The 17,160-nt window shown below is 44.2% G+C and overlaps 2 protein-coding genes across 2 annotated transcripts in view; one reads left to right on the top strand and one right to left on the bottom strand.

Annotated features, from left to right (window-relative positions):
• LOC115191677 (microtubule-associated tumor suppressor 1 homolog) overlaps nucleotides 1–4,680 on the top strand; it is a gene marked incomplete in the record, with an annotated part of 59,857 nt that extends 55,177 nt beyond the window's left edge. Inside the window, 5 exon segments of the mRNA XM_029749517.1 lie at nucleotides 499–572; nucleotides 782–877; nucleotides 1,478–1,594; nucleotides 2,604–2,701; nucleotides 3,476–4,680. Of these exon segments, the coding sequence (XP_029605377.1) occupies nucleotides 499–572; nucleotides 782–877; nucleotides 1,478–1,594; nucleotides 2,604–2,701; nucleotides 3,476–3,692 (602 nt within the window).
• A 1,174-nt stretch (nucleotides 4,681–5,854) lies between these two features.
• LOC115191499 (fibrinogen-like protein 1) lies at nucleotides 5,855–12,462 on the bottom strand. The gene is made up of 5 exons (XM_029749315.1): nucleotides 12,248–12,462; nucleotides 11,316–11,410; nucleotides 10,685–10,773; nucleotides 7,938–8,134; nucleotides 5,855–6,193 (listed from the first exon to the last, which is right to left on the bottom strand). The coding sequence occupies exons 1-5, from the start codon at nucleotides 12,424–12,426 to the stop codon at nucleotides 5,971–5,973; spliced, it is 783 nt and encodes a 260-aa protein (XP_029605175.1). The 5' UTR covers nucleotides 12,427–12,462; the 3' UTR covers nucleotides 5,855–5,970.
• Between the last annotated feature and the right edge of the window lie 4,698 nt (nucleotides 12,463–17,160).

Below are 17,160 nucleotides of genomic sequence, written 5' to 3'. Positions count from 1 at the left end.
ATCAATCCATCCACCCACCCATCAATCCATCCACCCACCCATCAATCCATCCATCTATCCACCCATCAATCCATCCATCTATCCACCCATCAACCCATCCACCCACCCATCAATCCATCCATCAATCAATCCACCCATCAATCCATCCACCCACCCACCCATCAATCCATCCACCCACCCACCCATCAATCCATCCACCCGCCCACCCACCCATCAATCCATCCACCCACCCATCAATCCATCCACCCACCCATCAATCCATCCACCCACCCATCAATCCATCCATCTATCCACCCACCCATCAATCCATCCATCTATCCACCACCCATCAATCCATCCACCCACCCATCAATCCATCCATCTAAGGCATCCACACACTTGGTTTTCACATGAGAAATTATTAATCCAAAATGTTCTAATTTGTGAGTAAGTGACTCGGGTTTCCCCCATCGTTGACTCAGTGTGTGTGTGTGTGTGTGTGTGTGGGTTGTTTTGCAGAGCTCAGGAAAACCATGGAACAGGACTTGGAGAACCTGGACAAAACGCTGAAGGAAACGGAGGCCACTCTCACTGTAAGATCCATGTTCCCTGTACCTCCCTGATCACAGCCTTACTAACATGTTTACCCAATAAAGATACTACTACTATCTTCTGTCTGTCTTATATAGACTCAGTATCAGGGAGTAACACTGTTGTAGCGTTGACTTAACAGTCTCTCTCTCTCACCCACTTTCTCTCTCTCGCTCTCACCCACTTTCTGTCTCTCTCACACCCACAACAGGAGAAAGTCCAGGACCTGACGTTGGAGAACGAGGCGCTGAGCGAGAAGCTGCGAGCGGAGGAGGAGAGGAGGAGGGTTCTGGCAGAGAAGAACCAGGTAAAAGGAATATGATGGCACCCTATGTAGTGCCCTAATTATGACCAGAGCCCCATGGACACAGAAAGGTGCTGAAGAATGCTATTGTTCTGGTACACCGTGTACCTCAGTCAACAATACCACTGCTGTGAGACAGATGTCCCAGTTTACTGCTTCTTTTTGTTGTTTTTGGGGCCTTGTGGTCTTTATACTGGTGGAATACTGCCCCCTGCTGGTTGCTAATGGACATGCAGCACTGGTCATTGTGTCCATTTCTGAGATGGCAGTGTTCGGGGATTTATCCACAGTGACTCATGCATATTTAGTTTCATTTGGGAATCAAACCCACAACTCTGGTACTGCAGTCATCCACCTTAAAGTGGGTTATTGAAAGACTGTTGTTTGTCTGGAACAACAGTTTGTAGGGGATAGAAGAGGTTAGGAATAGGACTCTGGTTTGTGAATGAAATTCTCTCTCTCTTTCCCCCCCATCTTTCTCTCTTCCCCCCATCTTTCTCTCTTCCCCCCATCTTTCTCTCCCTCTCTCTCTCCCCCCTTCTTCCTCTCCCTCTCCACCCCTCTTCCTCTCTCTCTCCCCCCTCTCTCCCTCTCTCCCTATAGAAGGACTCCCATGTGTTGTATCTGGGACAGGAGCTGGACAGCCTTAAGGTGGTTCTGGAGATAAAGACCAAGCAGCTTCACCAACAGGACAAGAAACTCATGCAGATGGACAAGCTGGTGAGGACGCACGCACACACACGTCGATGAAAACGCGCCTACACACACACACGCATGCCCTGAGCTTGCCCCTGTGTATGTTCACTGTTGTTTTCGCTAGCTCTCTCTGTACATCACTGAAAGGGTGCGCCATTTTATGTCATCCCTTATAAGACACACACACATTCCTGTGAAGGCGGAGTGTTTTAGTAAGGGTTTGTTTTTGCCGTTCAAGCTCATGATAGATTGCCTTCAGTCTTGGGAGTCACCACATAAAGAGTCATTTCGCTGCAAAACAAAACTGCATAAATACCCCACGAATATTGAGTCATGATTGGAAAGATTGAGTCTGCCTCGCCGCAGGCTTCAGAGCACGCAACCTAGTAAAACAAATACCTCTGTCTCAAAGTAATCAGAATCCTGGGCCTAAACCGCCTCGGAGCGGTGGAGACCTGCACACTGTCTAAAAAGAGGAGATCATCCACAGCTATTGGGACATTATGGTGCCCAGAAGTTTATTGTGCATAAATAAAAGCTGAAAACAAAACACAAACGTTTCTGCATCAAGCCATCATCAGTGTTAATGGTGAGCACAGACACCAGGCTTCTATTAGAGATTCATTGCATATGTCACATGATCTAGTGAGTAAATCGCTGTATCGCATTAGTGGAAACCAAGACTCTTCCCAGGAGAATTAACGTGGCAGGTTAGGAGAATTAACGTGGCAGGTTAGGAGAATCAACGTGGCAGGTTAGGAGAATCAACGTGGCAGGTTAGGAGAATTAACGTGGATGGTTAGGAGAATTAGGTTAAGGTTAGGAAAGGGGTTAGCTAAAATGCTAAAATTGTCCCAGACACGATTCAAACATAGGCCTGCCCTGAGAACAGTCTTTGTTTCCATTAATGCGATGCTGCGAGCAAATCTATACACGCAAACAAGTACATAGTATCATGGCATGATTCAAGTACAGGAGCAGAGAGAAATATCTCATTTGAACTTTTCCATTTGTGTTGTCTGTCTGGCGCCAGATGGAGAGCAACGTGAAGCTGGAGGAGCGTCTGAACAAAGTCCAGCAGGAGAACGAAGACTACAGGGCCCGCATGGACAAACACACCGCACTCTCCAAGTACGTACTACAGAGAGGAGTTACTCATCTCTCTCCAGAATCCTCATCTTCACCATCTGTCCTTCCAGCAGGGTTTCTATCATTCAGAATGTACTTCTAAGAATGTGTGTGTTCCTCTGTGTCTGTTTATCTGTGTTGCTGTAATAGAGGCTGTTCAGTGAACCACCTTCACTTTGTGTGTGTCTTCCCCTCTCTGACCTCTCTCTCCTCTCTGTGTGTATCTTCCCTCTCTGACCTCTCTCTCCTCTCTGTGTGTATCTTCCCTCTCTGACCTCTCTCTCCTCTCTGTGTGTATCTTCCCTCTCTGACCTCTCTCTCCTCTCTGTGTGTATCTTCCCTCTCTGACCTCTCTCTCCTCTCTGTGTGTATCTTCCCTCTCTGACCTCTCTCTCCTCTCTGTGTGTATCTTCCCTCTCTGACCTCTCTCTCCTCTCTGTGTGTATCTTCCCTCTCTGACCTCTCTCTCCTCTCTGTGTGTATCTTCCCTCTCTGACCTCTCTCTCCTCTCTGTGTGTATCTTCCCTCTCTGACCTCTCTCTCCTCTCTGTGTGTATCTTCCCTCTCTGACCTCTCTCTCCTCTGTGTGTATCTTCCCTCTCTGACCTCTCTCTCCTCTCTGTGTGTCATCCCCTCTCTGACCTCTCTCTCTGTGTGTCTTCCCTCTCTGACCTCTCTCTCCTCTGTGTGTGTCTTCCCTCTCTGACCTCTCTCCTCTCTCTCCTCTCTGTGTGTATCTTCCCTCTCTGACCTCTCTCTCCTCTGTGTCTCCTGCAGGCAGTTGTCCAGTGAGCAGGCCATGCTGCAGCAGACCCTGCAGAAGGAGTCCAAGGTCAACAAGCGTCTCTCCATGGAGAACGAGGAGCTGCTGTGGAAGCTGCACAACGGAGACCTGGCCAGCCCCCGCCGCCTCTCGCCCTCCTCGCCCTTCCACTCGCCCGGTAACTCGGCTTCCTTCCCCACCGCCGCAGCCCCACTCTCGCCCACCAGATAACCCAAACTGGACACCAAGGGGAGAGAGAGAAAATGTGTGTGTGGGGAGAGTGTGTGAGTGTTTGTGTGGATACCCCCTCCAACACACCCTAAAGACAACCCCCCTCTACAGTCCCTTACCTCCTACCCCCCAGATCACCAACCCCAGCCTCTCAAGGAGACAAAGCTATTCCAAATACGGATGGACTACTTCATATGATGATGCTGCAGTTTTGGCTTCTGCCCACAATGACTTGTACAGACGTTTTCTTTGCTCCCAGAAAGAGAAGACAATGTTGCACAGATGCACTTACTTAAAGCGTGGGACAATTCTGCCTTCGTTCTTTTCTGCCTGATTTCTCTCACTTTTTTCCCCTCAGCAGAGAGAAAAAACAGGCAACTTAAACCTCAGGGTTTGTACATAGCTTCTCAGCTCGTTTTGATTCTCCTTCTTTTATTTGTGCATCGTGTTCCCCGCTCCCCTAATAAAGTTTGTGCGAAAAACCTTGGATGTAATTTTGAAAATGTTAAAATGGTATAGGCCAGAGACGGAAGTGGAAGTGAGACATCGCATTCCCTTTTTTCTGGTTCGTATGCAGTCAATGGGAAAAAAAGAAAATCTATGGTAAACGGCCTGAGTGGGGCCTCTTCATTTATCCGCCATCTTTGGTATAGAGCGTTTTTGAGGACTTTGAGGGAGACTTATTGAAGAGCAGAGCTTTATCCAACGAGCACTTGCTTTTGACCCCTTGTATACAGTCCATATCTGGGCGCGTATATTCAGTTAAAGTGAACTTTAATCCTAACCCTTCCTCATCTCTACCTTAATAAAACTGTGGAATGTATTTACCCATCTGTGCTTTATCGCTCAGAATGTTCCCAATCCAAAACTCCAGAACTTTGTGTTGAGCCAATGTTATCTCAGACCTCTCCACTTCTCCAAGAATGCCTCAAACTGACCATCATTTTGTTTAATTTTAAAAAGGTAAATAAACAAACGATAAAAAAAATCTGGGTCAAAGTTATCTTTATTATCCCTCTATAAATACATCATTAAATAGTGGATATGATTAGGGACATATAGGTATTTGTATAATGTGATACATTGGAAGAGATGTGTGTATAACCAAAGTCTTTTACCTGTCAAAATGATTGACCGTTATGTCGTAGCAGAGAGAGAGAGAGAGTGTGTGTGTGCGTGTGTGTGCGTGCGCTCAATCTTGTTGTTGTGCAGTAGTACCCAGAGAAGGGAATCCACCCTGGAGGGCACAGATCACCCATTTAACACCTACCTCAGTGGCCTCAAATCTCCTCTACGACCACTCTACTTTAACATGGAAATAATACACTCTCAAGGATCTTTTCACAGGTGAGGTTTTGGTGCTCTGTCTCTCTGTAATGTAATACTGGTTTGTTTGCACACACTATTCAGTCATTTCTAGTGTCTGTTATTTCTGGCTGCAGTATTAACAGGTAGAAACTAGTGAATGTTTTAAGGGTTGGCTTAAAACACGAAGAAAGTGGGCGTGTTCCAGGTTGTCTTTAGTGCAATCGACCTGTGTAGTAGATTAGATCTCACAATGTCTGAGGAAGCCCATTTATATGATAGAGCAGTCTCTTTTGAGATTGGAATGTGCCCAGCGAGAACGACCTGGAACGTGCCCATTCTGGGTGCAAGAGAGAACTCTGGGAGGGGGGGGGAATATAGGAAATATTCTGTTAAAGTAAGAGTTGATCATAGTTAACATTTTATTAAAATGTAGTCACAATCGGAAATTATTTGAGTGGAAAGTACACAATTGTACACACATTGTAACATTATTTATAAAAGAATAACGTAAAAATCGGCCAACAGTCACATTCACATTATTATTTTTAACAGTTAAAGACATGCTCCGGTACATTGGCGACTAAGAAAGTATGTTTTAAACCTCCTGCTTTGGGCTGGATGTGTGGATGTGTAGTTCATATGCATATGGGCTAGCAGCAGGTGGCCTAGCAAGTTAAAACGTTGGACTAATAACCAGAAGGTTGCCAGTTGGAATCCCTGAGCCAACAAGATAAAACATCTGTTGTTCTGCCCTTGAGCAAGGCAGTGGACCCCCCCACAACAACAGCCCCCCACACCTCTCTGATTCAAAGGGGTTGGGTTGAAAGCTGAAATACATTTTTGGTGTGCAATTGACGATGAAAATAAATGTAATCCTTTAATAATCTATGAGCAGAATTACTGTTTTACCTCAATTAGCATCAAGATTGTTATGATTGGATGTTCTCTATGATGTAACACCACCTTTAGCCTATCCTAATTGAGGCAAAACTCTAACAGGATCGATGTCGTCTGGCGTTCTGGTCAGTTGGACATGAGATCCAACCGGATGGACGTCGGAGGCCCGGATCATCATGACTACGGATTTGATTGAATACCACCAGCCGTGCCAGGTGTACCAGACCACCCCGTCATCCATCGCCGCTTGGTACGGCCCGTTGTAGTAGTGACCGTTCAAGTTGCCAGACTCACACCTGGTGGAGAGACGCAGAATGACACCATCTGAGATTCATAGTGATAGGTCACGTTCCATTGTTTGGACGTTGCCAGATCTTACAACTCCTGGATAAGTATTTTACCAGCTAACCATATCATACGTTATAGCAATCTATCAGTCAATAACACAGTCGATGGCAGGCAACCATTGGTTGATTTGCTTTGATTGTGTTTCAGATTATGTTGTGCCCAATAGAAAAGAAGGGCAAATAATGTATTGTGCCATTTTGGAGTCACTTTTAGTGTAAATAAGAACATAATATTTCTCAACAATTCTACATTAATGTGGATGCTACCATGATTACGGATAATCGTGAATAATGATTAGTGAGAAAGTTACAGAGGCGTAAATATCATACCCCTGAAAAAATGCTACCGTCCCCTGTTATTGGTAATGGTGAGAGGCTAGCATATTTTGGGGACATGATCTTCGTGCATCTGTAACTTTCTCACTTGTCATTATTCACGACTCATTCATGATTATCCGTAAACATAACGCGAAAAACAACCAAAACAAACTGAAAATGTGTAGTCACAACGGGATAGGAATATGGGACCAAATACTAAACTTGACTAAATTGTATACACTATAAGTGAATTTGTCCAAGTACTTATGACATCTTCAAATGGGGGTGCATTAATTTCTAAATGGTAAAACAGGTGTAACTTTATACTGTATCATACAAAACATTTACTCTCACAATGCTGGAGTATAGAGACAAATTAAAAGTTTTGGCTTCTCTGGCCAAATAAATACGTAGGGGAGTCGGGAGTGTATGTGGAAAATAAATGTTTGTGCCAATACTCTGTTGTTGAGAGGTTACTGAATCTCCACAGTAACACAGAAGGCCAATACTCTGTTGTTGAGAGGTTACTGAATCTCCACAGTAACACAGAAGGCCAATACTCTGTTGTTCAGAGGTTACTGAATCTCCACAGTAACACAGAAGGCCAATACTCTGTTGTTCAGAGGTTACTGAATCTCCACAGTAACACAGAAGGCCAATACTCTGTTGTTCAGAGGTTACTGAATCTCCACAGTAACGCAGAAGGCCAATACTCTGTTGTTCAGAGGTTACTGAATCTCCACAGTAATGCAGAAGGCCAATACTGTGTTGTTGAGAGGTTACTGAATCTCCACAGTAATGCAGAAGGCCAATACTCTGTTGTTCAGAGGTTACTAAATCTCCACAGTAATACAGAAGGCCAATACTCTGTTGTTGAGAGGTTACTGAATCTCCACAGTAATGCAGAAGGCCAATACTCTGTTGTTCAGCAGTTACTAAATCTCCACAGTAATGCAGAAGGCCAATACTCTGTTGTTCAGCAGTTACTAAATCTCCACAGTAATGCAGAAGGCCAATACTCTGTTGTTCAGCAGTTACTAAATCTCCACAGTAATGCAGAAGGCCAATACTCTGTTGTTCAGCAGTTACTAAATCTCCACAGTAATGCAGAAGGCCAATACTCTGTTGTTCAGCAGTTACTAAATCTCCACAGTAATGCAGAAGGCCAATACTCTGTTGTTCAGCAGTTACTAAATCTCCACAGTAATGCAGAAGGCCAATACTCTGTTGTTCAGCAGTTACTAAATCTCCACAGTAATGCAGAAGGCCAATACTCTGTTGTTCAGCAGTTACTAAATCTCCACAGTAATGCAGAAGGCCAATACTCTGTTGTTCAGCAGTTACTAAATCTCCACAGTAATACAGAAGGTCATACTTGCTGAACCACCAGCCTGACATGTCATGGTGGATACACTTCTCATCGTCCTTGTTGGGATGGTCGTAGGTACTAAACTTGACTCCCAGTTGACCGGCCCCTAGACTGTTCCACTGCCCACTGGGAGGGGGGTGGGCTTCGGGGAGGGCGTCCCCCGCATTGCCAGTGTACTCACCCAGATGAAGCTTATACTGGCTCTGGAGGGGGAAGAGGAGTATTTTAGGGAGTAATTTTTTAAAGTATTTTATGGGGAAATAATTCAGAGATTTTGAATATTTAACTATGTAAAATCACTGAACTATCCCATTTAACCTAACACCTGAGCTCAAATTTCAACTAATTGTGGTCTTCAATTTAGACCTCAAACAAATGCCTACATTGGTGTGCACACTGCAGAAGTCCTGGGCCAGAATTCCCCACGCCTAGTGTAAAAGGTACCACAACTTTAGGTAATAGGCTGAAGACCAGGAGTGATAGACCAAGGTATGTAACATGCTTGTACTGTAACACAGTCAATGTTCTCCTAAACAGAGCACTGCTGAGATGTATCTTTTTCAATACTGCTGTCTACAAATATTGATCTTGTTCCACGATGGGTTAATGTGAGAAGGTGAATGAAGAGGATTGCTGGTTTTCCCCAGTACCTTTGCTCAAGGACATTCAAATCACATGTTATTTGTCCCATGCTTCGTCAACAACAGGTGTAGACTAACAGTGAAATGCTTACTTACGGGTCCTTCCCAACAATACAGAGAGAAAGGAAATAAAAGACTAGTAATAACGCGTAATAATAAATACACAACGAGTAGCGATACCTTGGTACTGGTACCCCGTGTATATAGCCGAGTCGATGTGCAGGTGTTTGAGGTAATTGAGGTAGATATGTACCTATAGGTAGGGATAAAGTGACTTGGTAACAGGATAGATAATAAACAGTAGCAGCAGTATACTGTAGGTAGGGGTAAAGTGACTAGGTAACAGGATAGATAATAAACAGTAGCAGCAGTGTATGTGATGAGTCAAAAGAGTTAGTACAAATGGGGGTCAATGCAGATAGTCCTGGTAGCTATTTGGTTAACTATTTAGCAGTCTTATGGCTTGGGGGTAGAAGGTGTTCAGGGTCCTGTTGGTTCCAGACTTGGTGCATCGGTATTGCTTGCCATGCGGTAGTAGAGAGAACAGTCCATGACTTAGTTGGCTGAAGTGTTTTATCATTTTTAGGGCCTTCCTCTGACACCGCCTGGTATAGAGGTCCTGGACGGCAGGGAGCTCGGCCCAGTGATGTACTGAGCCATATGCACTACCCTCTGTAGCACCTTGTGGTCGAATGCAAAGCAGTTGCCATACCAAGCAGTGATGCAGCCAGTTAAGATGCTCTCAATGGTACAGCTGTAGAACTTTTTGAGGATCTGAGGGCCCATGACAAATCTTTTCAGCCTCCTGAGGTGGAAGAGGCATTGTCGTGCCTTCTTCAGGACTGTGTTGGTGTGTACGGACCATATTAATTACTTAGTGATGTGGACACCGAGGAACTTGAAGCTCTTGACCCGCTCCATCAATGCGGATGGGGGCGTGCTCGGCCAACCGTTTCCTGGAGTCCACGATCAGCTCCTGGCTCCACACTGCCATGTCACTGACCTCCCTATAGGCCAGAGCTCTCAAACCTTGTCCCTGGAGAGCTACCATCCTGTAGGTTTTCACTCCAACCATAATCTAGCACACCTGATTCTAATAATCAGCTGGTTGATTAACTGAATCAGGTGAGTTACAACTGGGGTTGGAATGAAAACCTACAGGAAGGTAGCTCTCCAGGAACAGGGTTGGAGAGCCCTGCTATAGGCTGTGTCATCGTCGTTGGTGATCGGGCCTACCACCGTCGTGCCATCAGCAAACTTAATGACGGTATTGGAGTTGTGCGCGGCCGCGCACCCTGAGGGGCTCCGTGTTGAGGATCAGTGTGGTGGATGTAATGTTGACAACCCTCACCACCTGAGGGCGGCCTGTCAGGAAGTCCAGGATCCAGTTGCAGAGGGAGGTGTTCAGTCCCAGGGTCCTGAGATTAGTGATGAGCTTGGAGGGCACTATGGTGTTGAACGCTGAGCTGTAGTCAATGAACAACATTCTCACATAGGAGTTCCTCTTATCCAGGTGGGAGAGGGCAGTGTGGAATTTAATAGAGATTGTGTCATCTGTGGATCTGTTGGGGCGGTATGCAAATTGAAGTGGGTCCAGGGTGTCTGGGATGATGGTGTTGATGTGAGCTATGGCCAGCCTTTCAAAGCATTTCATTGGTCCAGTTGTGAGTGCTACAGGGCGGTAGACATTTAGACAGGTTACCTTGGCATCCTTGGGCACAGGAACTATGGTGGTTAACTTTACATGTGAAATGTATTACAGACACGGTCAGGGAGAGGTAGAAAATGTCAGCTGATCAGCGCATGCTCTGTATACTCGTCCTGGTAATCCCCAGTTTATACAGTATGAACAGTAGATTGGTTCGGTTTCTTGCAAACAAGGACTTATGTCAACAAAGAAAGGGAAGGGGGGGTGTTGGGTTAAAAAAGACAAAGGAAGGAGAGATACTACAGACGTCCTTGTTCTTTACGTTCTATCAATATCTCAACTGGCTTTTGTACAGTTTGAACAAGAGTAGACAAAATAGTGACGGCCAATGTTATGGGAAAACCGTGTCTGTTCCATGTGAGGAATGTCTGCAGTAAAGACCGTGGGGTTGTGTTCACGTGTACCTTTTCATCATCCACTTTCATGTTTTTGTACTTGGCGAAGCGCTGGTTTCCGTCAAAGTCCTCCATGTTGATCTTTAGGTTGTAGTCGCCTAGAAAACGGAGTCAAATACAGGTAATAAAGAGCCGAAATGGCCACCAATTGTCACCCAGGTGGGTGAGACAGTAGTGGTGGTGGATGAGTTGAGTTGCTGTGGCCTCGTACAATGTAAAGCACTCAGCCATGATCAGACTTGAGATAAGTAAACTTAACATGGACTTAAGCCAATAAAAGATGGACTTATGTCAACATTTTTGGACTTGAGTCCATTTTAAGTCAATGTATCTCAAGTTGGAAATAGGGCTCTTTGAGCTCTACTGTAGTTAAAAGCTCTATGTAACGTAAAAGCAATTCATTGTCAGTATTAGGTACATTCTATGTGAATTTGGCCACATGCTTTTAGATGTTTTTTCTAGCCAAGTGTTGTTTCCTGACTAGGAAAACTCTGGGTCCTAGTTATAACCTGACTAAGGCTAGGAAAAACTCTGAGTCATATTACTATTACAGCCTGTTCCTAGGGGCCGTGAGTTTTTCCTGGTCAGATGAAGTGGTGGGGAAAAGCTCTTGGGCCTAGTTGTAGATTTTCCTCTTCACCTTGAGAGGTGAGGTAGTGTAGGGGGTCGTTCCCTAGCCAGAACTCTCCGCCTGACTCGCTGTCTCCAAAACCATGCTTATACTCCACCCACGCTCTGTAGAGAGAGGGAGACACACCCACATGCAAGTGACGCTAAACCTGAAACCAACGATAGGGCGATTCCACGCCAGCGGGAGCAGAAAATATTTTAGTATCTCAGATTGTTTTGGCAATTCTCACAAAAATGTAATTGGGAGGAAGGATGTTTGAGTTATCATTAAAAGTACCAACGTGCCCACTCTGGAAATATGATGTACTTGTAGAGTATATTGTTCCAAACAATGTCTTAACATTTTTTTTTATAAAAAAATTCAGTTTTGAGATATTCATATTTCTAGTGTTGAATAAATTAATGTGAACATTTGAATGTCAGAGTTTGTACATATTCCATCAGTTAGATCACACTATAAGAGTGTGACGACACCATGATGTCTGTATCTGGTAGAGTTCACAGGTCATAAGGTCTGACAGGAGGCATGTCTAGGTCTAACAAGGGCCTAAAGTGGCTACGTTCATCATGATTCTCAAAATATATATGTTTTGTGATACAAATGTAAAAAGCATGTTAAACATCATTCCTCCCAATGAAGTTTCTATGTGAGAACAATCTGAGATACCAGAAATATTTTTTTGCTCCCAATACATGATCTGTGCTGGAGCTCTGAGAAAGCATACCATGACAATTTGTTGCAAACCGAAAGGTGTTAGTTAGGATATCTAACGTAAAATACATCAATAGTATTTGTGTATTCCTACAATTGCCCTTACAAAAATGAACAGTACTTATATTGCAGTATAACTGCAGTGCAGTGAAACTAAAATGAACTTTTTCAAATGAATTAATTTGATCAATCAACCTGTCAGTAGATAGTGGTGTTTTCTTTCCACCTACCTGTCGAAGGACTCCGTTCCGTCCTTTCTCCTCTGGAAGACAGTCCAGCCTCCTCCATCACTCATGTCACAGAACACCATGAAGGAGGAGGGAGCCCGGTCCGGTCTGATCATATACAGGCCACTAACTGAGTTCCCATCCTTAAAGATCTCAGCGCAGTCTAAACACACAGAGGACATGGTTACAGTGCATGCACACCAAATGGCACCCGATCCATTCCTTATACAGTGCATTATCTTTGACTATTTATGTCTGTTAAAAAAACCAACTTGAACAGCTAATCAAACATGAATCACACAAAAAACTAAATTCAGTTCAGAAAAAAGACATTCCATTGGTTCTATTCATTCTATGTTCTACCCATAGAATTCCACATCAACAACAACAGGACCTATGTGGTTTGACCTTGGTACTGGCCCCCAGTCTGGAGGTGTGTCTGGGGGATCTGAGGCAGCTTCTGGGCCTGGCTGAGGTGAAGCCCCTGGATGTAGCGGTGCTGGTCGTTGATCACCCTCACCAGGTCCTCCATCTTAGCCTGCAGACGCCCCACCATCTCCCCACACTGCACTGGGGCCTAGTGGACAGGACGGACAGGGGCAGAGGGGGACCCTGTTCACTCTCTCAGGCTATACAACTCATTTAACAAAACATTTTTTTTAAGTCATCAGAATGATCCGTTCTATCACAGTTTTCAAGATAAGATAAAGGAACAAGTTTGTTAATTTTGTGTTAGCCTACAAATGCTAATCTCAGTACATTAAACAACATAAAGAAACCTGTTATGATATAATCTGATATGAACTATATTTGGATGCAGAGACAGACGATGCATGCACACAAAAACAGACACACACACAAACATACATGCAGGCAGGTGCATGCAGAATACACCAACATGGCACATAAGATGTCATCATCACAACGTATGTGGGTGTTAAGGAAGTAGAATTATGCACAATATGAACCAAAGCCAATCAAAATCGAAATAAATCTTACCGAGTGGCATTCCGTGAGGAACAAAAGCCCCAAAACTGCTATGGTGCACGCTCCTGCCATGGCGTGTGAGCTATGTTCAACCTCCAGTGTTACTGACGCTCTGTTCACCCTACCCTCTGACAACCCACCATGGAAGACACTGTCTGCATCCCAAATGGCACCTGGTTAGTAGTAGTACACTATAGAGGGAATAGGGTTCCATTTGGGATGCAACACACTAGTGTCTAAACATCGGAGTCAGCACGAGTGTTCTGCTGTACTTTGAAAAATGGCTAGTGACTTCCCACCATAGTCTGGCCATTGACCTTCTTATTAAACCTTGTTGTGTCTAGTGGTCTATCGCGTAGGAAGAGGGTTGCCTTTTGTAGTGTCTTCCCTCTATCTATCCTCCCTTCTCATAACCCAACTGGTGATACAATACCACTTTTTACTGGCGTAATCTTAAACATGGCCCTTCCGACTCTTATTTGAGTTCAATGACTTGTAACTTTCCCTGCCTAAAGTCAACATTCCCCTTGTTTCATGTTTTAGCTCTAGTTTTGATTTACATCTATTAATTCAATGGGTTTGATTCAGATCTTACCAATCCAGTTTATGATGGATAAATAAGGCATTTGGGCTATGTGTACACAGCCACCCTAAGAACCAAAATCAGATTTTCTTTCTATATCCAATTTTTATGACTGCCCAAACTCAGTTTTACAGGTGACCCATATCAGCGTTCCACATTCACACTGATGTAGCCTCTGAAGTACTACACAGATGCGGTAAAGAGATCAATGGAATTCAACCAAAACAATGGAAACGCCATGGAGCCACCATGGAAACGCCATGGAGACACCATGGAAACGCCATGGAGACACCATGGAAACGCCATGGAGACACCATGAACATGACGACCTTGTGGGGGGAAAGATTCAATAATCTCCTCATTGCCACCCATCAAATTTAGCCTACTTTTAGGCTATTGTTTATGTGTGTATTTCGCACAATGTTGGGGTAAAACTCTTGAGGTATAATGCTTGTATGGATGTCAACCCCAATACATGTTCATATCATCGTCAACAATCAAGTGCGTCACACTTAAAAACAGCTTAAACTACCACCACCGATTTCTATATGCCTAGCTATGCTACCAGCTTATACAAATAAGAGTTAGCATTTAGCAGAAAACATTTCTAAACCCAAAAAATAACAACTTCTAAATATTATGCATCGAAAACAGCCAGCCAAATATATCCAAATATGGTGTTAGTAACCACATTGTGGGCCTGTTAGCACTCATAAATCATGACGGATCTAACGAATATCCACTTTGTTAGATCAGATTGTTTTTGATGGCGTCCTTGCACATTCCCCAATTAGTGTAGATATGAATGGACAAAACCATCGATCACGTGACACCATTCATTCCTATTGTGAAGACTTCATAGCACATTGAAGCCAAATGAAGTCGGTTAAAATGGAGTCTCATGGAGACATAACATGAGCAGTTTGAGCTACTCCAGGAAGTGACATTGCAGGCAAGCTCAGTGCTGCCCCCTCTCAATGAGTAACTTTAGTTAAAGGCTGACCGGGGTACTGCAGGCTTCCATTGGCAACTCAATTATCCTTATAACTTCTGTGTGCGATTTAAAAAAATAATCGGTTCAAGGACATACATCTGGTGTATTAGAAGCAATTATTGGTACCATGTTGTTTTTCAAAACATTGTTTTATTTACACGAAGATTGATCACCTTCCAGCTATAAGTAACTCTATAGAAATAATGTTATGAGAGGGATTGTGTATGCACGATGACTGGTCGTTGGGCATCATGAACGTTAACAAGCACCTTGAAATGTTAGATATAGGAGCCTGAAACTTGACAGCAAGAGCATCTTCCAGCAAGACAATAACCCCAAGCACTCTTAAAAATCCATGTTAATTGGCCACAAAATCATCATTTTGCAATGGCCATCTCAGTCTCTGGATTTGAAACCCATAGAAAACCTGTGGTCTGAATGGAAGAGGGCTGTTCATAAGCGCAGGCGAAGGATATCAAGGATCTGGAAGGACTCTGTATGGTGAGTTCAGAGGTGTGGCCTGAATGGCCTGATCGCTCCAGAGGTGAGGTGTGTTTACATGCTGATGTGATTCTGCCCAGAGGTATTTGTCTGATGTGACCAGGCCTCCAGGCAAGTGTCTGAGGGAGAGCTGGCTGGCGTAGAGATGCCATGTATCCAACTACAGCTACCTCCAATTGATGCTGGGTGACATACAGAAAGCCTGTTGATGCCGGCATTATTGACCAGCATGGCCCTAACTAGTAGAGCTCACAGGGAAACCCAATGTGGGTGTCACAGAGCTAACAGACTGCCATCTTCAGCTCCAGCACGGGCTTATTAGTGTACTCTTCAATGTTTCCTTAACTCTATCATAGGAAGAGAAGTGAAGCGACGCTTGCGAAGCGTGAAGGAGGTGTTGGCTCAGTCATAAAGCTTTCGCCTTGTAAGCATTGGGTTGTCTACTTTTCCCAGAGGTTTCCCTCCGTAGCCACTGCTGGTTACAGTTCTGAAACCACAGGATTTAACCAAACCTACTTATTGTGCCCTTCTATGTGTTTCAGTCCCACCCAGTGGAGTCCTCAGTGGTGAGGTATCCCTCTTCCAGAGCACAGGGTCCAAACTTACAGCCCTGTGCTTATGGGCTGAGATCCACTCACAGACTCCTTCACGCTCATTACACTTCTCTTTGTGGTTTAGACATCGACATTCAGTGACTAAAGCGGAAGGAAAAGAGATGGGTTTTCAGACCCATAACTCATGGATGAAAGGCATGAACTTGACCCTAGAGCAACCATCTCTTTCACATTCAATAGTTTTCTTTGTAATTTTGACATTGACATTTGTGGAAATGTCCACTAAAGCACAAGAAATGGGATTTGAACCCATGGATGGAAGGCAAGGACTCAGGCCCTGAGCCACCAAGTCTATCACGTTCATCAGCCTTCCCTAAGTAATTTTGGCGGAAATGTCCACTAAGGCAGAAGAGATTGGGTATGAACCTAGAACCTCTTAGAAGAGCAGCAGGGATTTAATCCCAGAGCCACACCTCTATTCAAATCTGCCTGTGTATTTCACATAGTGACATTTTGAAAGTGCAGAAGCACAAACAAAAGCACATACATCTAGCTCAGAACCCACAACCTCTGAGACAGTTGCTTTAACCATTGCGGTTTCGGGTTGAATCCTGGCCTAACATCTTTATTCAGGAGGGGACATTCTGAAAGTGTGAGGCACAAATTAGGTAAATAATGTTTTTTCATTAAATTAACATTTTCAATGCCTTGGCAGACTACTGTTGGAATAGAGCTGGAAGAAATGTATCTTGTTTATGCAAAATGTTTAACTTGCTGTTTGTAAATGGAGCCTAATATTAAAAAGGGGGAACTTTGGATTGTTCTGATTTGATGAAACTCCTGACTGGTCATGACTGTGACAGACAGACGGACACAGAAAGATAGAGAGACAGGCAACCATTGATTCTATTCATTGTGACTGGCATTGTTTCTGTCTCCGTCTGTTCAGATGAGAGCGAACAACTTTCCACACAGCTCACAGATGAGAAGGTTAGTGTTGGTCACACCGTGCCGCGCCGTGCCACCTGGTGCTTTTGGCAGCTGTCTATATCCAGGAACCACTTCCTGCACTTGCAGCATTTGACCGGCTTCCCTTTACCATGGATGTTCATGTGACTAAAGGTCATGAACGTCTTCCCACACAACGTGCAGACAAACTGCTTCTCGCCGGCGTGAAACTTTAGGTGCATGTTGCGATTTTCGACTTGCGAAAACCCCTGCCGCACGCTTCGTACATATACGTCTTTATATTATGGATAGTCATATAAAGTGATGTAGTGGATAAAAAACAATTGTT

The sequence above is a fragment of the Salmo trutta genome, chromosome 4 (genome assembly GCF_901001165.1).
Source record: "Salmo trutta chromosome 4, fSalTru1.1, whole genome shotgun sequence".
In the NCBI taxonomy this organism is placed as follows: domain Eukaryota; kingdom Metazoa; phylum Chordata; class Actinopteri; order Salmoniformes; family Salmonidae; genus Salmo; species Salmo trutta.
The sequence above is the reverse complement of the archived record's forward strand: the minus strand, read 5'-3'. Positions and strand labels throughout refer to the sequence as shown.